At 36.5% G+C, this 26,403-nt stretch overlaps 1 protein-coding gene across 2 annotated transcripts in view; it reads right to left on the reverse strand.

The window, feature by feature from the left end:
* Positions 1 to 26,403, reverse strand: part of RyR (Ryanodine receptor) — a 55,036-nt gene that overhangs the window by 659 nt on the left and 27,974 nt on the right. For both annotated transcript variants that reach the window (XM_080156997.1, XM_080156998.1), the window contains 21 exons: positions 26,004 to 26,110; positions 25,015 to 25,553; positions 23,899 to 24,089; positions 20,949 to 21,114; positions 20,544 to 20,586; positions 20,032 to 20,097; positions 19,058 to 19,208; positions 18,421 to 18,609; positions 17,699 to 17,987; positions 16,994 to 17,092; positions 16,573 to 16,672; positions 15,990 to 16,085; positions 15,563 to 15,691; positions 9,032 to 15,209; positions 6,884 to 7,378; positions 5,233 to 6,490; positions 4,651 to 4,721; positions 3,811 to 3,858; positions 3,288 to 3,367; positions 1,168 to 2,926; positions 357 to 1,048 (listed from right to left, as the gene is read on the reverse strand). In XM_080156997.1, coding sequence (XP_080013123.1) covers positions 357 to 1,048; positions 1,168 to 2,926; positions 3,288 to 3,367; positions 3,811 to 3,858; positions 4,651 to 4,721; positions 5,233 to 6,490; positions 6,884 to 7,378; positions 9,032 to 15,209; positions 15,563 to 15,691; positions 15,990 to 16,085; positions 16,573 to 16,672; positions 16,994 to 17,092; positions 17,699 to 17,987; positions 18,421 to 18,609; positions 19,058 to 19,208; positions 20,032 to 20,097; positions 20,544 to 20,586; positions 20,949 to 21,114; positions 23,899 to 24,089; positions 25,015 to 25,553; positions 26,004 to 26,110 — 12,746 coding nt within the window. The remainder of the gene's footprint in view (positions 1 to 356; positions 1,049 to 1,167; positions 2,927 to 3,287; positions 3,368 to 3,810; positions 3,859 to 4,650; positions 4,722 to 5,232; positions 6,491 to 6,883; positions 7,379 to 9,031; positions 15,210 to 15,562; positions 15,692 to 15,989; positions 16,086 to 16,572; positions 16,673 to 16,993; positions 17,093 to 17,698; positions 17,988 to 18,420; positions 18,610 to 19,057; positions 19,209 to 20,031; positions 20,098 to 20,543; positions 20,587 to 20,948; positions 21,115 to 23,898; positions 24,090 to 25,014; positions 25,554 to 26,003; positions 26,111 to 26,403) is intronic.

The following is a 26,403-nucleotide window of genomic DNA, read 5'->3' on the forward strand; positions in this document are numbered from 1 at the left end:
TGCTATACATGATTTTTCAGTATGGCTTTAACCGCTTCTAATCCAGCGGATATTAATCAGTTTCGAAGCCAAAATGGTAAGGTGCTACCAGGGAAAATTAAAAACGAAACGAAAGAACTCCAGTGTTAAAAAGATAATTTTGTGCCAAAGTCCGACAGACAGAAGGACAGACATAGTTCCATACAAGTAGAATCGCTGTAAAATAGACGTTGGTTAGATGAATAAATAGAGATGCAACCCCCCCCCCCCAAAAAAAAAAAAAATGCTCGAAATCACGGAACCTTTACTGTATTTTTTCGGATTCACCAAAGCCTTTTGGAGCCAAGTCAACACCTAGAGTTTTGATAAAGCATTACCTTTCTTGATACATATTCCAGACATAAGTCTCCTGGCCAGTGTAATCATTCTCGTCCTTGTTGATCAGGTACATCAAGAAGAACAGATAGTTGGCCAGATTGTGCTCCTTCTGCACGTGTATATCAAACCCGTGCGGTATCCCGTCCAGGTAGTCCTTGCCAATACCACATATAAAGCAGTTGTTGGACAATTCATCCTCCACGCCCTGCAGTTGGTCTCTCAGGGCACCAAAGGCGTCAATGATGAAACCCTGGATGATAGCAAGCAGGATGACAATGATGAACAAGAAAAATGAAATGTCAAAGAAGATTCTGACAAACTCATTGTCAGCGCCGTCGGGTGGTTCAATGACGTCACCAATACCACCACCAGCACGCACACCCTGGTAAAGATGGAAGACGAAGCATGTGAACATGTCGTGACACTTCTGGTCGGGATCTTCTCCCTCTTCGCCTTCAGCAACGTAGAACTCCCTAAAGAAGTTGAACGCCAGAACAGTGTAGATGTAACACACAATAGACAGGAGGCCCACGGTAAGGACCAACTCTTTGCCGTTGTATGTGATAGCTTGGAGGATGATACGCAGGGCAGGCACACCAACAGCAACATCAATGAGATGGGCAGCAAAGAAGAAGTAGTTGTAGTTGCCAAGCACAGAAAAGATGAAGTAGAACAGAAGGTACAGGAAGTTCTGAAATAGAAAAAATTTTATTGTGTCATTTCAGCACCAACAAAATAAAAATATCTTTAAAAATTCAGTTTGAACAACTCAAGGGCATTTAAAGTTTTAAAAAATTTGATAAAACTTACATTGTCAGTGACAGTAACACCTATTTTCCAGAGTTGATATCTCCAGTCAACTGACTTAAGTGTGGCAATAATTCCAGTCTCCTCGCTTTGCGCTGAAGGAATAGCACTCTTCTCCATACCAAGAATTTCACACAGCGCATCAAATTCAAATGTTTCGGAATACTTTTCCCTGACTCTCTTCTTGACAAACTTGTCCCAATAATTGACAGGGAATGACTTGGCAGAAATGACCAATTTATCCCAATGACCCTTAAGGTTGTCATCCTCTGGCTGTTCAGAAATGTAAATACCATCAAATTCCATTTTTCTTGCAACTTCCTTTTCACGCTTGAAGATAGCCAGAGGAATCTTGAGATTATAGTAAGCAATCAACATACAGAACGAAAGAAGGGCATGAATGAGTCCAAGAACACTGATGATATATTCCAGGTAGTAAAACTGTTCTTCAACATGAATGTACTCCTCCACATCTTCATCTTCGCCTCCATCACCATCATCCCCGCCGTCATCGCCAACCTCAGCAACATCTGTCATCTCAACAGGTTCATCATCTTCTTCCAGTCCCAGACCAGCCATGCCATCATCCTCAACCTCATCTGAATCTTCAACAACTTGAGAAACTTTGTAGAAGAGAAGCATGAAGTTAATAACAAAAGCAATGACAAGAGCAGCAAATTTCATGGTAAAGAAGTTTCTGGCCAAGAAGCTGGTAATTTTCTTGAAATACTTTCCGAAATCAAATGAAATTGCTCCAGAGGAGGCAGTGGCAGCCTTCTTCTTCTTTGCTTCATCAGCTGCTTTCATTGCCTCGGCCTGTTGGCGCTCTAGGTCTTCCTTCTCTTTCTTTTCCTTTGTCAATCTTTCAAGATCTTCAGAAATACCCATAGCCTCAGCAAAAGCATGAGAAGGATCTTGTGAAGCATGTACTGCTGGTAATTCTGGTTCTTTAGGTTGAGCTTTAGCCTTTTTCAGTCCAAATTCTTCAGATTCATTCTTCTTAGCAGCTGGAGCAGTGTTACCCTTCATTAACTTGAAAATAACGCCTCCAACACGTTTGTTTACCCATAAAGTGAACAATCCCATGCCATAGAAGATGTAGAAGAACATAGTTGCCATACCAAGAACCATTTCTAATGGAGTCATTGTTTTTACCTTTGCAATACCCGCAGATATGTTTGCAGGTGAAAGCATTTTAATTCCATCCGCGACAGAGGCATAACCAAGTGCAAGATTTTCTTTTAGTGGCGCAATTATGCCTTGAGGTTCATCTTCGCCAGGTATAGTAATAGCTGCTTTAACTTTAGTTTCCTCCTCATCAGAAGCCATTAAACTAGCAGCCATTTGCATCTCAAAGATGGCATCCTCACAGAAATCAACAAACTGTTCCATTCTCTCACCTTCACCCTCACTGATACATGTATGGAAGAAGGCATTCTTAGACTCCCTAATTTGAGGCTTTTCCCACTGTTCAATATTAGCTTCATCAATCTCAAAATAGACTCTCTCAACCTTATCAGCTGTCTTGATCTCAATCCTGCCGAGGAACTGTTCAAAGAAGTTGAGTACCGACGCAGCAGTCTCAAGGAACTTGGCCAGCCTGGGGTCATTGGTCATATGCTCGGACAAATTGGTGAGCAGAACAGCAAAGTTGAAACCGATAGCTTTGGATGGTTCATAGTAGGTCTCCTTGAAGCTGGCATAATCAATTCTTCCCTCGTGGTTCTCTTCACAACACATCAAGAGGAAATTAATTTCATCCCTAAAAAAGTTCAATTAAAATTTTGTGCTTTTATAATCAGGAATGAAGGGGACAATGGGCTGTTTAATACACTAGTCTCCAAAGTTTTTATAATAACGTTTTCCTATTTGTTAGCTCAACAACTTTGGGGACTTTAATTGAATTTTGGTTGGTGGGTACATTAAGCTGAGTGTCCAAACGTTTCAACCAATAATAGTAAACTACAGAGGGGATAATTTTGTGTATCATAATTGGGGATGTACATCAATTTATCGGTCATTGTCTTATCCCTGAAGATCCCTATCTTTACTCAGTGTGATGCTTAAAAGCTTAAAATATTGAGAGTAAAATTATTTGCAAATAATGATGAAAAAAATCCTACTTGGTATAATTTTTAGTTGCCTCTAATCTATCTCTCATCTCTCTTGGAGCTATAGTTCCATCTCCTTGTTCATCCATATCCTGCACAAAAAAAATCATTTTTATGTGACAACGATGTTTGAGTCTATAACTTTTTTTTAAGTTTATGGATTAAGTTTAGAAGATTTTTGATGTATGTTCATAGTACGAAAAGTTCTATTACAATAACTGGTGTATTATCACTTGGATCTTACAACATATTTAGATTTTTTCTAATAAAGTGAAACACTTAGCGTGCTTAAATAACGATACCCCCCATTCCCCTCTTTACCATATCCCCGCCCCTTTTACTGGATGAACGAGCTGACCAATAAACGAGTTAAATGTTAGGTTGTAGATAATGCAATATATAAGAAGCAAAAGTGTTTTTTTTCTACATTTGATTATGTATGTTTGAATTAACCAATGACTTAATTACCTAATTATTTTTATTAAAATTATTCAATTGTTAATTAAATTCAAAATAAGAAAGAACAAAAAGTTACCTCCTCTGATGGTAAACTCAAGAAAAGTTTGAAATAGTTCAAGATCATCTAGAAAAAAGAAATTTTATTTTTATTCAATTTAAATATAAAGTTGAATTAGTTTGTGTAAACTTTAGTAATATCACATAAATTTAATTTTCTCATCGATAAACTTTCGAATACTGTTGGTAAAAACTTTAATAGTTTCTTTCCAAATTTTTATGTACATGTTAAGGTTCGACAAACGCAAGAAAAAGTCGTCAGGAAAAGATATGCTTAGATTCTATTTTTTTGGTTAAGGTCTAAAGGATCATAGAACAAACCCAGGAGTGACAAACGTCGGAGTGTACACTTAACCTAACCTATTTTAAACCATGTAATAGCTTTTTAAATGCCTAACCCCTGCAGGGGGGGGGGCTTATTTGTAAATTCATATCTTAACCTAACCTAGCCTACAATAGAAATACCTAATCAACTTAATATTTTATACACTCCTGCGTTTGTCCACTCCGACATTTTTTTTCACTCTTGCGTTTTCCTGGAAGCCTTTAAAGTAATTAAGAAACGCAGATAGAAAGACATTCAAATACTTAAATATATATCATTATGAGAGTAAAACAATAAAGGGGGAATTGGTTAAATAACTGTAGCCCCCACTCCGTGGAACCCTGTGCCGACTTACAATAGGGTCTTTGAATAGCAGTCAATAGCTTAGTAAATATTAGCACAACCAATTCGCTACAAAAGAGTAGAAAGCAATTTGCTAGCAGACAGAAAAGGACCGCAAGACAGGAGCCAGGTAGTTGTCTGGATTATACATATAAACTTATTACATATATTATATCATTGATGATTTGTTACCTCAACATTTGCAGTAGATTCAACAAGAGTATCAACCATCTGTTTACCAATAGTTCCGTTCAACACATTACCTTTAAAAAAATTATAAATAACTGAGAACAAAATCAATTAAGGGTAGTTGTTTAATTAAATATTTTTAACAGAGACGTAAAGGAATAAGACAATGGCCGATAAATTGATGTAGATCCCCAATGATGATAACAAAATTACCTCTTCTGTAGATGAAAATTAGTGGTTGAAACGTTTGAACATTTTACTTATTGAACCAACCAATAAAAATCCATTAAATTAAATTAAAGTTTTTAAGCCAACGAATAAGAAAACGTTATTATAAAACTTTTGGGACTAGTGTAATAAACTGCCCATTGTCCCCTCTCTCTCTCTCTTGCTATTTCTTAATTATTTGTTGATCAAACATTACATTTATTGTTTAGGTGATGAATTTTTCTACATAACCAAGTTTGTTTTAATCATAACTATTGTTTGTTTGTTTATGCTGCACATTTTATGGATAAGATTGTTCTTGTACTTTTGATAAATCCTAAAATAGTGCTATTCAAGATGACAAGAAAAAAGTCTAACCTTCAAGCATAGAGAGCAACATAACAACCATATCAGCCTGAAGATTCAAAATTTCCTTCAACAGATCCACCTGTGAGGCATCCTTGGACAACTTGTCCTGCAGATGGGCAAACAGGAAGAAAAATCCGCCAACCGCATCCCACAACCTGGACATGGCCAAGGCTTGCTGGTTACCAACACAAGGACCCTGGATGATCTCAGTGATGGTGTTGAATACCTGGCTGGCGACACCGATGGCAGTGAAAAAGTTTGTCTGTCCGGCAGGATCAATAACATCCTTTCTGGAGTAGTACCAGTAGAAATCCATCAGTGATTCTTGCAGTCTCAGCAAATAGTCAACAATGCCGATGACAAGATTGACAATGGTTGGATTTCCAGGCTGATTTCTCAAATAGTTCTGCCAGTCATTGTTGTGACCCTCAGATGTCAGCTGGATAAATCTCAGAAGACTTGTTGTGAACTCAGCGTCATGCATGTTCTTTTCACCAGCAGGTCCGTCGGGACCAACTCCAAGTCCCTCAGCCTTGGTATTTCTCTCAAAGGCATCAAGATCTAATACAGAAGCTGAAGCTAGCAGGCCAGCAATGGAGGTAAAGAATCCAGATTCCTTTTTGTCTTTTAGAATCTCCAACATTTGAGTTTGTACATCAAGGTTACCACCCTCAAGGATAGAAATGCCAAGGCCTAAGGTTTTCTCAAGCATGTCACTAGCCTGTCCCTGACCAGCTGTGATGTTATTCAAAACCATTTCAGCCACACCACGCTCTGCCAACCTGCCCTGGTTGAACTCCAACTTCATATTCTCAATTTCCTGCTCGGCCAGTGAAGGTCCTTCACCCTCCTCCTCCTCGCCGCCTTCTTCCTCACCGCCACCGCAAGACTTGGCCATGATGTCGCAGTACATCATGTATAATTCATCCTCTGGCAGCTCATCACTCTTCTCCATGACAGACTGGCTGAACATGTGGACCAGCTGGGTCACAGGGTCAGCCTCGGCTGCCTCCTCCTCCGGCTCAGACTTCTTCATCTCGTTCTCCTCAAAGGTCATGGTGAGATGGTCAATGATGACCTCCTGCCCAGCATTTTCAGACTCCAACCAGATGTTGTTGTAGGTGCGCATGAAGAGGTTGAGTGCAGCATGCATGGGGAGCGAGTAGAGGGATGTCTGTCTGAAGCAGGCAATAACAGCACGTTTACGCTGGATGGATACAACTTTAGGCTGTGAATGTTTCCCACCAGCCACGGAAGGATGGTCAATCTAAAACATTTTAAAACATAATGTTGAATTTAAATATAATATGGAAATGGACATATTATTACTTAGATATTACACCAGATTTTTATGTTCTCTAATAAAATGTAAGACGCAGCTCGCTAAAATAACGATTTCCCCCTTCCACAACCCCTACCCCCATCCCTCCCCTCCTACTGGAGGAACTAACTGACCATAAAAGACAGGGGAAAATAGCAACCTAAGGTAACGACAGTTTTACACCTATTTATCACGTAAATTCTATATCCTTTATTATGGTGAAAATGTTTTAGATGACTTTTGAAAAGAAAAGCAAATTTCTTTTTATTCATAAATTAAAAATGTTAGAAGAGTTTCCAAAGTTTAAATTAAAGTTTCCAATGAATAAATCCAACTTACCACATGCAAACCAAACAGAACTTTGCCCATGGCCACAATCCTGTTCACCAACAAATCAAACTCTTCAGGTTTCATATCCCCAGCAGAGACACACTGCTTGTTGCCCAGCGTAGAATACAGGTGATGTTGCCAGAGTAGAGCATCCGAGGGATCATACTTGTCGGGTAGGGTCAGCTGATTCTTGCAGAATTCAGTGATCTCCTCCTCGTCCACCTGGCTCAAGAACTTGTCCTTGCAGTGCTGCACCAGCTCCTGTTGTTTGCCAGCAAACAGGTTGAGACCAACTGGCAACAGTCTCTTCAGTGCAACAACTAGCAGGCTAGTAGCATCTGATTTGGTGGCAGCTGCTTTCTTGCCCTTCTTTTTCTTGCCGCCGCCTCCCTTGTCGCCCTCCTGGGCAACTGGTTGTCTGGTGCGAGGGTTGCCTGGCATAATCAGAGACATTGGGTCTAGCTCATTTGTTGACAGGAAATTCAACTCTTCGCGCTTGAAGTACTAAATAGAAAGATAAAGGTTATTTGTCTATAAAAAGCATGAACTATTTTTAGTACCTTACACAATTCATTACTGTAAAATTTAAGTTAAAATTTAAAATCCGTTATCATTTTTTACGTTATTTTTAAATTGTGATTACAAAGAAGATTATGCATCAGTCAATAAACGAAGCATCTCTAAAATTAAGTGTACAATGCAAAAAAATACCCCCCCTCAAATAAGAAGTTTGGAGGTCAGTGACAACTTCTCTTTTTTTGCTATATTATAAAAGACTTGGCAAAATACTTGAAAAAATGTGTTTTTGTAACAAATTATTAGGCAGTAACATGATAATTGAATTTGAGATGAAACTAGGGCAGAAGAGTACGTCCTACTCACAGATAAACTGCTTCAAAGTTTAAATGTAATAAAATTTTCCAAATAAAAGTTGAAAGTAATTTGGTAGGTCTGTCTGATCAGGAAGGGATATTTCATGTGAGAAAAAAAATATTTTTACACTACTTTTGCTATTAAAAAGCAGCCATTAAAAAAGTTATGTTTTCTTATTTGATAGCAATAACAGCATGCATATTTTGTATATTAACATTCAAAATACAAATATTTTGTATTAAGACTGATTGTTTGTAGATCACATAAAAACGAAGCTTTTTATAGGGCCTATAAAAAATGACGCTATACTGGCCTACCATTAGTCAATTGAAATTTATACTGGCCTGTCATTGGAAATTTAGTCTGTGTATTTGCCTGTCATTTGTATTGTATGACGATGTTTTTTTTATAGGCACTATAAAGAGCTTCCTAAAAACCCCACTCCCCTAAAAAACGTATATAATTTGTTGATAGTTTAATCAACAAACACATTTTTGAAACTGTAAGATGCAAATTAGTTTATCTTGGGATAAAATATCCCTGTCTGTGTCTGATAGAATGAACACATGAAATCTATCTTCAAAGGAAAGGGTCAAGGAATTAATCTTTTCCTCTAGGACACACAAATAGAAAGTAATATTATCTTACAATTTATTCAAATAAAATATCATTTTTTATAACTAAAATGACTTTGATATAGTTTAGGTCATTAGGTAATAATTGAAGTCTGGCGAATAGAATAGGAATAGATAAAATATAAAAATGTATTTATCTTATAACATGGACCACATAAGAGTTTTTTTTATAGAAGAGAAATGTATTTCATGATTATTTTAGGATAATACATATAGGCCAGGTTAAGTAAAGAGATATTATCCCTTAGGGATAAGGCCCCGCATGGCTATATACCCAAATATGTTTTTTTCTTTCTAAAATAGGTTTGAATTAAAGCACTGAGTTTTCTTGAGTGACATCTTAAGTTATGGCACAAAAATATTTTAATAGTTATATGAAGTAAATATAATTACTTGTTACAATATTTTTTTTCAATTTATGTTTACCAAAAAACAATTTTTAATTGGGGTTTGTTATATTTTTTGCGATTTTTCTTGGGAGGATGGGGGTACTGACCCCCAAATTAGCTATAAACCTTCCCAGGACCTACAAGAAGCTTCACTGTAAAGTAGAACCATATCGGTTGGCGAGATTCTTCAGTAGAGACAAACAGACAGATAGAGATCCTGTTAATTTGATATAAGAATAATATAAATAATAATGACTTACCGTTGACTGTTTCATGATATTAAAGATCTCTCCAGCTTGATTGTAAATAATTTCAGCCTCCTCCACATTATTTCTGATCCAGTGGTTCCTCTGGATATCCACATACTTGATCAGCAAAGGATAGAAAGCATAGATATCTCTGGCAATCAGATTCCATTCTTCCTGGATTTCTCCCTCGACCTGAGATGCATCATCAGCTGCAGCTTTCAGATATCCACGAACATTATCCTCCTTTTCCATCATTTTCATGGTTGTGCCATGAAGCTTCTCCATCAGCGGCAGGAATGATTCCTTCAGCATTTCTTCTGAAGTATTAATTATGATCTGTGTTGAAATTAATGCTATTCTTGACATCCATTCAGCCTCAGCAATGCTAGCATTCTTCATAATCAGCTTCAGGATAATTCTGAGAAGAGAATTGAGGCTTTCAGAAGTGACCATAGTTATATGGCTACCACCTTTGGGATCAGCATTGTCTGGTCCATGATTCCACCATGTTGGCATGTATGAGCAGAGCAGGGGGAGTACAACATCAATGATATGAGGCTCCTCAGTGTAATCATTCAGATCATCAACATATTTATCAAACTTTGTAACTAATGCTTCAAGCTCTGGAACATTAGTAACAAATCTTGCTGTAACCTCTTGTGCTTCAAGGGATTTGTTGGAGAAACCAGATCCAAGAACTGAATGAGGGTTAAATTTGCTAAGAGATGGTTCAAGGAAAGCTACTGGGAAGGTTGATGCTATAGCTGATAAAATAGTACCAATAGAAGCTCTGTACTGAGTAATTTCTGTTCTAATAAACTTCTTTGCTCTGGTAAGCTGAAGATCAGTACCAATGATATAGAAGCTCTCCACAATCCTCCAGCAAGCAACCTGAATCTCATCCAACAAGATATCTTGTCCATATTCTTGTAAACAAAAATGGTCAAATATGGATATGAAGACTGGACCAATAACTTCAAAAATGTATTTTAAAGAAGTTGAAGTATTTATGTTTGTTCCTCTAAGTTGTGAAAGTTTTCCTTGTCTTAGATTAGCAATTGCTTTCTCTAGATCATTAGCACCATTGTTGAAAAATGTAAGCATTGAAGTTCTGACAAAGTCTGGTCTCTGTTTAGCCAAGCTTTTAGCATCAACTGCTTTGATAAGAATTTGCAAGCATCTTACTGCTTGAGCAACATCTGGACCAAAAGCACTCTTTTTCTGTCTCAACAGGTTGGCCAACTTGCAAAACAAGCTAGCAACATATTCTTTTTCTTTGATAGTTGACACACCTGAAGCTGAAGAACCAGTTGCCACAGCAGTGAAATAATGTTTGGTGTGTCCAAAATACTTTTCAATTAAAGGCAGTACGACTCTGACAAAAAATTTGACATTTTTATTTGGTCTACTGAAGCTGTTTCTTCTTGTGAAATTGTTGGATGGACGCAGAATTTTCATGCTTGTTGCTGCAGTGTCCAGGTAGGAAATCAGCTTTTCAAGCAGTCTGTATGCAAACCTGTTTTCAGGATTCTTAGAACCACCTGATCCTCCCTCTCCATGCTTAGATTTGTACAGGTTATATCCCATAAATTGTATGTACTTTAACAATTCCTGAGTTCTTTCTCTATTCTTCTTCTTTTCAGATTCAGTTAAGAGATCAAATGGTACAAGAGTAAGATTGATGGCACCACCACCTCTTGCCAAAAGATCATTCTTTTCTCTGAGGGCCTGAATATCATGACCATCCTCTGCAAGTCTTTCGGCTAGATTCATCAATTCTTTGGATAAAGTCAGGCTAGTCATGTCAGCTGGCTGAGGTCTGTAATTGAATGGATTGTTATCATGAGAGCTGGCTGCTGGTGTTTGTCCACCACCCTCAGTGTATTCAACATGCCATTCAAGAGCAAGCATAGCTTTAATAGCATCTCTTATGGGTGCTCTATAAACTTCTTTTTCATACTCAGAAAGCAGATTGTAGGGCTTAAGTCTGTTGTGAGTTTTACTATCAACATTCTTAGCATCACCAAATGTCCATCCAGCATCCATACGCTTGGAAGCCCAGGAATCATGATAATGCTCTGAAAACTTTTGGATCAAAGTCTGGAGCTCATTAGTTATGTTTACTTGTGTTGTATTAATAGGGAAAGGTGTGTATGGTCCTACAGTATCTATTGCTGGCTTTGCAAACATATCATCATCTCCTTGATCAACCATAGCATAGTCAGGAGGAAGAGCAGAACCAATAGCAGTAAGACAGGGCAATGCCATGCCAAACAAGTTAGCATCATATTCCATGTTTGATAGAGAATCAAAGATACTTGTAAACAAAGCCATTGACAGTTTCTTTTCTTCATCTGAGGCACAACCATAAGATCCTTGACCCATAGAGGATCCGTAATATTTACTGCATCTTTCATAGAATAAAGTCAACATTCTCAAAGCAACACTTGAATATTCATTCAAGTTGGCTAAATCAGATGTCAATCTTCTTAATAGCTTCAACAACATGTTAGGAGCAACTTCTCTTGTAAGGACAACTAAGAAGTCTGACACAAGTTTTCTCTGAACATTGGTCAACATTTTGCCCTTGCTGAGTTGATAAACAGTGTGAAGAGTTGCCTCAAGTAGAGGATTATAGTTATCTGCTTCAGCATAGAAATGGTTATATTTGATAAGAGCTGGTAGGATGGAATTACCAATGTATCTATTGAGAGATAATCCCATTTCAGATTCACCTCCCTCTGCCTTTTCAAGCATAGTTGCAGCTCTCAGATCAGGAAGGAATGCATTTTCAAGAATGTTAAAGAATAATTCTCTGTCTTCAATTCCATAAACTCTTTCCATGAAGAGGGCAATACATTGCTTATGATTAGGAATTAGTCCAGATGGCATGTCTGATTTGCTGGATTCAATGCCAGGCAAAGGCATTTTCAGACTAAACCCTAAGCTTAAAACTCCTTGAAGATCTTCCAGAGGAACAAGAGATCTGAGAATAGCTCTGGCTCTGAGAGAATCATTTTTACCCTGAGCTATGACAGAAGCATCAGGAGCACAACGACCAAGCACATCTACTAGAGCAGTGTAAAAGTTAAGAATAGCTGTTCCAGTATCAATAAAATCTTCATCATCCTCACTGGCAGGTATGGGATGGCTGTAGTTGGAAGGTTGACCATTCTCAATGGCCTCAATGTGACCTTTTACTGCTTCTGATATATTATTAGCTTGTACAATAGCACTAAAGAGTCCTTCACCTTCACCCTGAAGTGCAGGACCTAAACATTCTGGCCTTCTGATTAAAAGTCTAATAACAAGGTTTGCATTTTCTTCAACAGATTCTCCACCAACCCAAACACAGAACCTCAAAAAGTCCATAAATCTTTCACCTTCCACAGGATCCCATCCAAGATCAGGGTACCCTTTGCTTACAAGATCAGAGTTGGAAGTAAGACCACATCTAGACAAATAAACAGCAATCTTCTCCAGGTAATGCTCTCTTAGGGCAAGAGCCAGCTCAGTATTATCCATCAATGATGAATATGCAACATCTAGCGGTGTAGATCCTCGAAGACTAGGTCTGTTTAATAAAATATTAGCATTGTCAAGTATAAATAAAAGATGGTCAAACATTGCTTTCTGATTCTGTCTTGATGTTCTGCAGAAATAGCAAAGAAATCTACAGCATGCAACAACCATCTCACTGGATGAGGTATCTTCAGTGGCCGCTTCTCCAGGAGTACCGCCAGTCTCCTCTTCACCCTCACCTCCTCCTCCACCACCTTCAGATCTGGCAATACTGTTCATCATTATAGCAATTACATTTTCATGAATTTTCAAGATTCTGATCAAATCTGGGTGCTGGAAGAAAACATGGTTATTCACCAATGTCCATAATAGTTCTCTAACTAGTTCCTCTTCTTCTTTAGACATTTGTACTGGCAAAAGTGATCTGATTCTACTTAAAGCAATCCACATGTCTTTAACATCCTCAATTGTATCTGAATTAATGATGTAAGCATTTTCAGTTGCCTTCATTAGCTCACCAACAGTATCATACTGTCTCAACAATAAGCTAAACATTTCTCTAATAAGATCTCTGTTTTCAATTTCACATTCCTTGCCCCATCTAATGATAGTGCTGACCAAGATCTTTCTAAACTTCTCTTCTGCTGACTTAATATGAGGAGCTTCTTCTTCCTTGCATTCTTCAAGATCTTCATTCTTAATCTTAACAGCTAGAGATTTCATGAGACTTGGCTTTTCTTCCATTTCATCTGCTGATGGAAGTTCAACATCTTCAGCTTCAAGTGATGCAATTGAAATAACCTGCATAAGACCATCATGGAACTCTGACATTCTGTCTCTCAATTCAGAATTACAAGGATGTTCAGCCAACTCTTCTTCATCCTCAACTGTTTTAAATCCAAGAATTGTGTTCATTTGTTCCCTTGGAGGACACCTGAATTCTTTGGTCTTCTTGGCCGCAACAGCTGATGGCATATCTGATTGTTTGATTTCAACATATCTCTTCAGCTGATCAGCTTGTAAGTCTCCCATGTAACCATAAGCAAATGCGACAGTGCTTTCAAGTCTATGCCTCATCTGTACATCACACATGTGATGAATCAACTTGCAAAGCTCAAGCTTCACATCTTCATGAATCTTCATGTCAAGAATACCCTTTCTGTGTTCTTTGTCTGGGTGAGAATCAAAGTTTTCATCCCATGTTTGAGGGTGGATCATTATCAGCATTCTTGATATGTCTTCATTTGAAAGAACTCCAGCCATAAGAAGTTTATCTAAAAGTTTAATTAAGGGCACGAACAGATCTTGATTGGTTCCACCAATAGGATCTCTGTTGGCAACCTGATTAACAGCAATAGCTGTTTCCAAAGCTTCCATTACAAATTCTCTCAATTGATCAAGCTGAAATTCTGGAAGTGTCAAAACCTTTATGTTGGAGAAGTCTGTTGTAATTTCACATGTAGACATTTGTGGCCTGATTGAGGTATACACAAGTGATCTCAAGCTGTTACCCATGTCAGGATCACTGTATAGATCAGATAGTTCATCAGTCATAGGAACAATAAATTCTTTCTGTGTGACCTCTACAGTTGACACATAGGATTCCAAGTGCAGAGAGATGAGAATATCAAAGAAAGCCTGTCTAAGAATTCCAGGCATAAACTCATTATGAATTGAGTAGAGCAACTGCTTTCTGTCACAGTAGTGGCAAATAGCATGCATTGCTTTGTAGTTTGACTGGAAGCAGAGAGCTGAATACAATTTCAATGTTTGAGCATGAAAACTTGCAAGTCTTTCATTCTCAATCAACTCAAGAACATCAACACATCTGTCTTCTTCAGGAATATGAATTGCCAACATTGAAACAGGATCTTCTGACAGCAAACTCCAACCTCTGATATCTGACAACTTAAGAGCATGGTTGATAGTATTTTTGTTAGGAACTCTGGCCCATACTTTAGGTTTCAAACATTGTACCTTCAATCTTTGAGGGAATTGGGGTATGATATGCTTTCCTGAGTTAATAAGAACAGCTGCTGACAGTGGAAGAGAAGATTGTGTGCGACCAAGTTCAAACTGAAGTGCATCTTTGGCAGTAGCTTTCACAAAAACAGATGGAAACAGTTTTGTTCCTGGCTCCATCTTAAACAACTTCTTCATTTCTTTTCCTTCACATGTAAAGGAAACAACGCCTGTAGAAATATCAACAAAACAGCCGACAAAGAGTCCAGTAGATGGCGGTTTGCCTGTCGGATCATTTGATACTTCAGCATACATTTCATCAACTCTCATCAAGTAACAATTCTGACGGTCAACACTTTCAGCAATGCCGCCATAATTATCCAACTTCTGAATGGTAACACTTCTAACATTATCTCTGCTAAAATCCAGTGTATGATAATGATATTGTGTGGTGACCCAGCCAACATAAACAGTGGCAGGATCCTGTCCAGGAAAGATTCTCACTCCATAGAAGTATTCATTCATCAACTCAAGCATTTCATCGTCCAGCATGGAGGGTGGTAGAGGACTGGTGACTGGTGGACTCACTGCCTGCTCGCCTGATTGAACAGCTCCACGTCTTCTGGCTGGAGGATTTGCAGGGCCGCCGGCCTGGCGACGTTGGCGCATTTGTAACTCCTGCCATTTGCGGGCTTTCTCTTGCTCACTACAAATAAAATTATATTATATCCTTATAATAAAGTAAAAGGATAGCTGTCTGTCTCTGTGTGTGTCTGCATACAGAAGGATCTCTCTAACCGCTGAACCGATATGGTCTCTTTTGCAGGGTGGCTTTTCATAGATCATGAGAAGGTTTATAACTATTTTTTGGGGGGTTACCACCACCCTCCCAAGAAAAATCTCCCTAAGAAAAAATGATCCATCCAAAAAAAAAACTTTTTCTTTTTAAAACTACAATTGAAAATGTAGAGAAGAAAAAAAGTACCTAGACTAAAATATGGAGTAATTATGTGTATCAATAGGTTTATTTTGCTTTAGTTCTTTTATAAATTAACTTACGTAATGAAAACTTCGTTGCAAGACACTGGGAGAGACAGCCTAAGGAATTCCCAGTCAGCCTTTTCTTCTTGTTCATAGGTTAAGTGAGATATTTTCAAGCTGGGCGGGTTGTCTGCTCCTGCAGGCATTCTAAATATAAAAATAAATATATATAATGTAATAACAACGATATCTACTGACTCATCCGGCGTCTATCCATCTGTCTGCCTATCTATCTATTTTACTTATGTTTAAATGTATTCTTTTCTTCATGATCAAATTTATTTTCTTTTTATTTTAAATTACAAACTTGAAGATTAAAATAGTATTTTATGAGTAAAAAGGAACAAAATATCATTATAAAAAAATCGTTAAACGTCAGATTGAGTAAAGTAAAGGAATCATTCATTATAGATCATGCTTTGCTTGAAAAAAATTGTCTTCTTACCTTGTAACATCAATAATAGGATTATCAAAATCTTCATTATTTTCAAAGCAGGGAAGTTCCTTAGTGTACCAGAATGACACAGGCCTCACCATGTTCCTGAAATTTGATTAAAAATTAAGAGATCCTTAAAATCTGCAAGAGGAAGCCATACCACGTTTACCGTAATTTTCGTAAAAACCTTTAAAAATAACACAAACCTTTTTGGTTTTTAACAATTAAAGAAAATCTCAAAATTAAGAACTCAATATATCCCACAGCCCAATCTTCAAATCTATTTTTAAAAGAACCAATATAAGGCATGTTAAAATGTTTTCTGTAAAAAAGATACATATAGAATTTTTATATTGAAGCAGCTTGTTTTTTTTAGTACCAAAAAGTCACATCTAAGTGATTATACAGACGCAATGACAAAACCTATTATTATATAGTAGCTAAAACAGGAGAAGCACTGGAAAGTGTAATGTATGACGTCATAAAATACGTCTAAATCCATCTCTTTTTTAGGGGTTTTTATCCCTCCTTTTTAGACTATTTTTATGACGTCAAACATGACACTTTTAAACACTTTAAAGATGATACTTACACACAGAAAGGTTCATATCCCTCCTGTAGACCACACATGGTAAAATATTTGAAGGTGTCCACGTCATGGCCAAAATTGAGACGGCACTTCTGTCCAATTCCTGCAAAAAAAAAGTATTAAATAATTTTAAATAATATGTTTTGACATAGTCACAGTACAATATCTAGTCTTTAATTATACAACCAGGGATCTAAAGGGATAAGCCGATCAATTGATGTACATCCCCAATAATGCTTTAATAACAATTTCTGTAGATTAAAATTAGTGGTAAGCAGCTTATAGAAATGACGCCATACCAATTATAGGTCACTATACTTTTTACCATTGGTCAATTACAATGTATACTGGTCTAAAATTGGTCATTTGTATTTTAATACGTCATTTTTTATTAGGCACTATAAACTGCTTCAATAATACTTACCAAGGGTGCACGCAGGAACAAAAGTTTCACCATTGACATCACCAAAAGCAGCGTCACCAGCAGAAGGATCAACCAACAGCTCACCATTCAGAGAAAACACTGAAAATGGTAGGTAAATAATTAAATTTAGAATTTCAAGTAAAATTATTTTAATTTGTCAAAATTATATCAATATCCGGTTAGATTCGACCATGTGACTTTATTATAAAGGGGTCGTGGCTGACAAAATATTGATATGCTAATATTGAACAAAAAACAATTTTAAAGATTTAATTTGACTATAAGGCTCTAATAAAAGGTTTCATGGTTGACGAAATATCGGATTCGACATATGGACAATCTAAGGATATTTGACTGCATAGTCATACTTATATTGACGTTATAAATAACGTCCAAAGTTTTTGACAGAGACATTATAAACAAAATTAATCTTTTGCAAATCGAAAAAAAAATATTGTAAGCGATCTTATTAGCATTCATTGTTTCTTTTAAAGAAATCTAGCGGATGCGCCCCTGGCATCTAGGGACTTTGTCTTAGAAGAGTTAGGACAGGACAGGGAAATAGCCTAAAACCATCCCGGGACCTATGTGAAGCTTCACTTAAACGGAAAACTCAATCGGTTTATTGGTTTCCGAAATCTTAAGCAACAGGCAAAAAACCTTACTACTTTATAAAAAAGAATTTAATTTACAAAAGAAATATACCTATAGTTCTATCATTTGTGTCTAGGAACACTCCAACAGTGTCTCCAACCTGCCATTTCTTGCCATAAGAATCATTCACACCACCAAATATTTTCTCCTCTGTGAAACCATCGTAGGCCCAGGAGGATTCATCACCACCCAGGGTGGCATCAGGACTGGCCTCTGTCAGGGCCCAGCCAACTCTGACAGATCCGGGGGTCAGGATCTCCACCTCGTAGTACCATTTGCCGGAGGACACTCCGTAGGTCTTCTCGGCGCGGTAGGTTCTGTGGGTGGGATGAGTTGATACCTGGGTAATATATTTTTTTATTGTAATAAAATCAAGAAAACTCTCTTAACAAACGGGTTGTGGTTAGAAAAGGAAGGGATATAATTCTTAACTTGTGACACGTATCCTTATAATAAAGTAATAGGATCGTTGTGTGTCTGTCTGTCTATACCTAAGTATCTCTAACCGCTGAATCAACATGGCTCTCCTTTACAATGTAGCTTTTCTTTTTAAAATTTAACTAAAAATGGAGAGTGATTGACACCCCACCCCCCCAAAAAAAGGACGTAGCCGCTAGTGTATAAAAAAGGGCAGTTAAAATAACACTATTGCATAATAATTAAAATCTTGCTCAAGAACAGGAATACTTTACTACAACCACCTGAACACCACATACATTAACATAACTCTCCTTATTTTGTGTCTCAGTAAAACTTAATGTATTTTAACTTACTTTTTCTTCAGGAGCCTCTACTTCACCAGAAGGAGGATCAATAATATAACCATAGACCAGCAAGGTTCTCACTGTCTCACTGGCAGTGTTCCTGTTGGCAATCTTGATGGCATCGTCAACATACATGTAGGGCAGCAGGTGGGGACTGCGCTTGCGCTCTGAATCCTCGTTCAGTCCATAGGTCCAACCCTTACAAAATTAATTTTGTATTTGTAAAAAAAAGTTAGTAAATTGTTTTATAATAAATCATATAATTGAAATTAAGTATATTAAATGAAGCTTAGGATTAGTATTGAATTAAAGAGGTCAGAAGGAAGGTGTATCAACCTCCTTGGAAAATTAGGGGGGTTGGGTGAACTGCCCTTAGGTGTTCAACCATAAACCCCATTAAACACTCGCCTAAAATATCCAAGGGCGGGGGGGGGGGGGGGGTAAAGTTTAAGAAGTCCCTACTCCCTTAAATTTGCATTGCTTTAGTTGTTTAATGTAGGGCAAGCAGCTGTTTAAAATATTTTTATAATAAGAATTTTTTAGTATGATTGATAATATTTACTGATATCTCGATATCTAGCAGGTTGAGTGCTTCTTAAAATCTCAGAATGATTCCAATTAGGTATTACAAAAGACATGCCCATACCTGTCCAATTCTCTCCTTAGCCCAGAGATTGTGTGTATTCTCTGAGAGCTGATCAACTAATTCTTCTAGTTTAGCACTCAGTTCCACAGCAGAGAGGTCGAGAGGGGCTGGCTTGTACCCGTTAGACTGCAGGTAGGGGTCATTAGGGAGCCTGAAATATAATTCATAATTGTTTTACATAATAATAATAAAAAAAGATATTGTATGTTTTACGAGGGATTAAAAGGGATAGGACAATGGCTGATAAATGGATGTACATCCCCAATGATGATACACAAAAATACCCCTTAAAATTAGTGGTTGAAACGTTTGAACACTCAACTTGATGAATCAACCAATCAAAATTCCCTAAAGTTGTTAAGCCAACTAATAAGAAAAAGGTATTATAAAACTTTGTCCCCTATCTCTCTCTATGGTGTTTTACTTAATTGTGCCTTTTGTTTAGATGACCATCAACTCACTATCAAAGGCTTTGAGAAAGTCAAACTAACAATAAATGGAAAATATATCATTAAGTCACGAAACCTTTACAAAGACTCAAAAATCCTACATATCAGGATGGCGCTTATTGCTCTTATTTCTCTTTTGGGTGTATAAACTGATGTATAATGGAGATTTAAAATTTGTTAATGCTTTAAGAACAAGCTTTTTATAATGTTCGTTTCAGATTTTGGCTTAGTTTTGCGTGTCCCTGTGTTATATTGAATCTATAATTCAGATTTTTATAATAAATGCCATATCCCCATACCTTCAAAAGCCTCACATAAAAAGACCCCCCACCCCCTTCCTCTGAAGCTACTAGTAAAAACATATGCAATGTCTTAATAACATATAATCATCAAAATTGCCAATCAATATATTATTTAGATTTTTATAAGACTCTCTAAGTTCCATGTGTTTACAACTACATATTTTTTTTTTTTTTGGGGGGGGGCGGGTGTAAGGTTATTCTTTTATTTAATTTAAAACTGTACCTGACAGCTCTTATTCTTGCTGGTGGCTTCTCCACAGAAATATTGTACCCAAGCGCCATTATTGTTCTAAATTAAATAAAATTTTATTTTAATTGTAAAAATACATAGACCTCGCTACAGTTTTAAAAGTTTGTGACAATCTATGTAAATAAAAACACATTCTGTCCCTGCTTGAAGATCCAACCCTTTAAAGAGCAGCAAAATACGTTTTTTGGTGATTTCTCTCAAAGTCCCTAGTGAGCAAAAACCCCCCTTCAGGGGAAATTACTGCGACAATATAACCTAACCTGACCTAAAGAATTGATAAATTAAATCAGGGGTCGACAGACGCGCGTAAGCCGCAGTAAAATCGTCATTTTATAACTTTAAAATTCGACTGGATGTCTAAACCTTTCCCTAAACAGATAATCCATCTTTTTAGAATTTCTTTTTTTTTGCAGACAAGCAGGTTTAAATTTCAGGCTGAGGCGCAGCTGCCGAGCCCTGAATCAAATTGATGTAGTTAATATTACCTCAAAGTTTGAACTGCAAGTTGGACGTTGTATCTTTTCTCAGCCTATATTATTTTCATGTTTTTTTCAATTTTTAACTAAATTTAATCTTGAAATACTGAGATTTGATGAAATCTTTCAAGATGGTGGATAAAACAATTGTATTTTAAAGCAGCTTATAGTGCCTAATAAAAAATTGCGTCATAAAATACAGATTACCAATGAGAGTCCAATATACATTTTAATTAACCAATGGTAAAATGTATATGGGCCTATAATTGAACATTTATATTGTATGACGTCATTTTTATTAGGCACTATAAGCTGCTTCTTGTATTTTCCAAAATAAAACTTTAAAAGTCAAATTCCAAACATCTCAGCTGTTTTATTGAAACAAATTGTTGTCAAAACAAAAAACATTAATTTCCTGTGGCAAATTTTGAAACTGAGTGAGACAAGGATGTGTTCCCATGGCATCATCCCTCCTCTCTCCCCAGGCCCAGCCAGACTCAACCTTCCCCATGGCCCACATCTCGTGGATATTCTCTGCCAGCTTGTCACGGATGTTCTCGACAAAGGATGGCAGCTGAACCTGAACAAAATTAGTTTGGTAAATAAAGAAAGTCACTCAAAAATCAGACATGTGACGTTATAAAAAACGAGGGAGATGAGAGGAGAAGTGGGAAAGAAAACCCCTAAAGAAGAGATAGATATGACGTCACACACATGTCTGATTTTTGAGTGACTTTCACCATTTAATTAGTTAGTATTAAAACTTATGCCTTTTAAATCAAGAGAGTGTTACAAACACAGATGGAAATAATTTAGAGATTATTTTTAAAATTATCAAAAAGTTAGTACACCTTCTTTAAAAAAAAATTCTTTCGATTTCAGTTTCATTTATGTTAAACATGATGCTAAAGTCAAACTGCATTTAACAACAAGAATATTAGTAATTTATTGCATCGTATTATAAACAGCTTTCCGCGGATATAAATGTACACTTTTAAGATTAAAACCAGTTTTGATAGCCCCGAGATGCCAAAGGCACAGGCTAACAAAATTGATTTAATACTATAATTGTACATTTTTATATTCGTAGAAAACTGGATATAATACGATACGATACATGATTTTTCAGTATGGCTGAAAACCGGTTCTTATCCATCGGATATTGATCAGTTTCGACGCTATACTAGAAATTGAATTCTCAACCCACTTTAATTAAACATGATGGTAAAGTGAAACTGCTTGTAACAACAAAAATAATAAAGTTTTCTAAAAAGACGGGAGAGTAAAATAAATATTGAATCAGGAAGGAAGGGGACAATGGGCTGTTTATTATACAAGTCCCCAAAGTTTTTATAATGTTTTCTTATTCATTGGCTTAACAACTTTGGGGACTTTTATTGTATTTTGATTAGTTAATTCATTAAGTTGAGTGTCCAAACGTTTCAACCAATTTACAGAAAGGGAATTTTGTGTATAATTATTGAGGATGTACATCAATTTATCGTCCATTGTCTTATCCCTTTAGATCCCTGATATTGACACATAGAAAACTGTCCCGAATTTGTATTAATTTTGAGGAACAAGACTCCAGTTACGTCATATTTTTCTTTCCCGAAAAATGGAAGGGGGAAGGAAAAAAAAGGGAAGGGGGAAGAAAAAAGAGATGGGAAAAAAGGGGGTTTTCCCCATCTCTTTTGAAGAGATTTTCTTCCCCCCTTCCCTTTTTCGGGAAAGAAACATATGACGTCACTGGAGTCTTGTTCCTCAAAATTAATACAAATTCGGGACAGTTTTCTGTGTGTCCCTGATATTGAATCCTGCAAATGTAATAAAAGGCAGGGCAGGTAGGCTTTGATGGATTTTCTATCCGGGGCAAGAAATATACAAAGATTTGAAGGCAAGTTTTTGTGTGTTATAAAAATGTAGCCGTATAATGATTGATTGAATGGATTCAGATGCTTCCCTTTATTGAAATAAATTGATTTCTGTGTGAAGCTGAAAAAAGCAGAAAGTTTATTTTCTTCTGTGTAGATGAAAGTAGCTCAGGGATCTAAAGGGATAAGACAAAGGCCGATGAAATTATGTACATCCCCAAAGATGATTACAAAATTACCCCTTTTGTAGATTAAAATAATTCGTTGAAACGTTTGAATACTCAACTTGGTGAATGAACCAATCAAAATTCACTTACATCGCCAAAGTTGTTAAGCCAACGAATAATAAAACGGTATTATACAACTTTGGGGACTAGTGTAATAAACAGCTCATTGTCCCTTCTCTCTCTGATGTAGCTACATTCTTTAAATTAAGAGAAAAGCAACAAAAAGGGATTTTTTAAATTATGAACTTATGATAATTTAAAATATTACATTAATGATAAACTTGTATAGCATGTTCTGTATGATAGTTTATCGTCCTTTTTCCATTAGTTTACTTTTCTATCATCTTATATTTTAGCTAATTTTCTAAACTAGAACATAATCGTCAACTTGTTAAATTTTATTGTCAGTAGATTCTTAATAGAACCTCTTAGTTTTGTAGAAAATCTAATAATCTAAAGTCAGAATGGAAAACCAACTCTTTTGCAACAGTGAATTTTATAACTTATGTAAGAATCATTTTAATATGTGCATCTTACACCCCAAACATTATAATATTATAATTTTTCAAATTAGGATACAAGTTTGTATAATAATAAGAACGACAACATCCATAAAAGCTAAGCTCTAAAACGGTAGGGCAAAAGAATATTAACACTTGTAGAGTGTCAGAACTGAAAAAGCAAAATATAGATGTCTATACAAAATTGTAAGTAAATTTGTTACAAAAAGGGTGAAATACAGGAAAAACAATTGAGTGGAGTTTCTGTGCTCGCTGTCCTCTTTGAGGAAAAGAACCAGTTTCATAATGCTAAACACTTCCTTTAAAGGAGACGGCTTTAAAAGCTCTTGAAAAGTGAAATCATAGTGTACTAAAGTAAACTTCAATTAATAGATTAAAATTACTTTATATCCATATCTTAACTGTCAATCTCGTGCTATGACTATTGTAAAGCAGAGCCTTTTATAAATCTGTGTCTGTTTATGTGATAAGAATGGCATAATCCCATAGAGGAAGGGGGCAAAGAGCTGTTTATTACACTAGTCCCCAAGGTTTTATAATAACGTTTTCTTGTTCGTTTGGATAACAACTTTGGGGGCTTTTATTGAATTCTGATTGGTTGGTTCATTAGATTAAGTGTCCTAACATTTTAACCACTACTTGTAGTCTACAAAAGGAGTAATTTTGTGTATCGTCATTGTGGATGTACATCGATTTATCGATCATTGTCTTATCCCTTTAGATCCTTGCATAATACACTTACCATGCTAGTATCAACAGGCTGGGGGATATAGGCGACATCATCCTCTACAGGTAGGGGCCCAGCCAGCACTCCCTTACCAACCTCGCCAAAGTAGAAGCATGGATCAATGGCAAGTATCTGGGTGGGGAGGAGGCTGTCGTACAGCGGGGAGAAACCATCCGGGGGTGAATATTTCAGTCGACCATGCTCACCTAAATAAAATATATAATAAGAATTTTTAGTTTTAGCTTTATGTTAAAATTTAATAAATAAAGTCAGCTAGTTGATTTTTTTTCTCTAAAAATATCAGAGAGAGATCAGAGGGGACTAAGTTGAGTGTTCAAACATTTCAACCACTAATTTTAATCTACAAAAGGGGTAATTTTGTGTATCATTATTGGTGATGTACATCAATTTATCGGCCCTTATCTTATCCCTTTAGATCCCTGCATAACTCAGAAAATAGAAATGAAAAGAAAATAATGGACAGGTCTAATAATTTTCAAAAAATATATTCTTTGACATTCATTTTTTGATTTCCTTGAAAAATTATGCACTTTATGACATTTTTGATTTTTATTGGGCTGAAAAAACAACTTGCGTTTGTTTGTCCATTAATATTCGGTTGAGTTAGCACTAAATATTCATTTTCAAACATCTGCATCATAAATATTTACAAGGCAATATGATTAACATTTTTAATACTTTTTATTTCCTTAAACATAACAGGTCAAAAATTTAAATTCTATTATTTTGGATGAAGTTATGTTATGTTATTAACTGTTTTGAGAAGAACAGCTTCACAGTTATCTATTTAAAAAAATTCTAATTGAAATGATCATCCATTTATTTTGTCTCTAAATTTAGTTTAGCTGCCAGAAAAAATGTATACCCAGTTATAAAAATAGTTAAGCATTTTAATTTTAAATTCAAATCTAATTCATCTAAATAATTTTAGGCGGGTTCTTTAAAATGTAATCAAATGTAATCAGATCGGCTATTGTCCCCAAAGTTTTACAAAAACGTTTTCTTGTTCGTTAAGAACTATTAGAAAGAAATTGGAAGATTTCTTACAAAAATTATGCGAAATATCTGAATTTCTTTTTAAGAACCCACCCCTTATAAAATAAATGTTACCTCCAAACAAAAATCTGCAACTAATCTTGGCGGAAGCTGATATAACAGGGAAGAACATCCCCTCCACATTAAAATTTCTAAAATATCCAGGAATCTTCATGCCATTGTAAAAGAATGTAATGATAGGAACAGAGAGGTCCAGGGCGCACCCGATGCTATCCCCCTTCTTGATATAGGGCTCGTTAACGGCGGGTATAACCATAGTGCTGCGACCGCCAGTCCACAGGTAAGCACCGTCAAAACCATAGGAGTATAAATCATCGCCGACTCCGTTACCGCCCCATTTTTCTCCACCCCCCGGGTAGGGAATATATCCGGAGGTATTAGCCCATCCCACGCGGAAGCTTGGCGGGGCATGTGACTGCTGCTCCACGTGGTCAATGCACACCTCAAAATACCATTTGGTGTACAGGTTCGAGCCCTCGACCGTGCCGACAAACATGTTTGGTCTGCTGGAGGCCACGTGGTCCACAACAGCTGAGTGCAGGAGTAAGTTTTTGCCGGGCAGCAGGAAATCGACAATATTGTTCTGTGAAGACCTGAAGTTAGACAAATAATAGATTATATTGGATTAAGTACTAATTAAATGATCTTTTTCCCCTTTTCCTTGGCTATCAAAATCATACAAAAAGTAAAAAATAAAAAAATCTCAATTCCCATCTACTCCATTTCTAGTAGCGAAGCTTTTCTATAATTCGACATCTGTCCGTATGAAAAGTTTTTGGGGAAACGTGATTTTCTCTGCTTTTACATAAGATAGACGGCTGAAACTTCTTGTCAACATTCCCATCAATAAAGCATGATTAAGTATAAAACATCCATGGCGGTCGGAATGAATTTAGGCAGGTTTTTGGCTCAAAGGATGAAAGGAGAGGTAGCTTTTTCTGATGTTTTAATATTTTCCCATATTTTTAGTATTTTTGATTCTTGATTTTAATGCTCTTTAAAGATTCGCTAATTATTCTTATTTAACATTGAAATTTGCCTACCTGACAGCAACACCGCTACCCTTGCAAAGGTTGCACAGAATATCCAAAACTTTCGGGTCACGGCCAAATTTTTCCAACAAAGATATGATCACCTTGATGTGCTCTTCCTGAAGAAAAAGAAAAAAGCTTTACTATTATTATTTTTTTTGGCTGCAAGAACTTTTATCGTTAGTTTTATTATCCTGTTATAAAAAGAAGTAAGTTTCTTTGTCTGAAGCTTAATGATTACTGAACCGGTTTTCTATTTCAGGTAAGCTTCCCATTGGTCCTGTGATGGTTTTAGGCTATTCTATTTTCCGATTGAAGTCTTGGGATGGTTTTAAACTATTTTTCTACCCCTCTCTGCCCTTTTGAATACAGAGCCACTGTATCTAAGGTCGTAGTTATTATGATAAAGATA

The sequence above is a fragment of the Acartia tonsa genome, chromosome 4, assembly GCF_053477335.1.
Source record: "Acartia tonsa isolate MP-2025a chromosome 4, ASM5347733v1, whole genome shotgun sequence".
NCBI lineage: Eukaryota > Metazoa > Arthropoda > Copepoda > Calanoida > Acartiidae > Acartia > Acartia tonsa.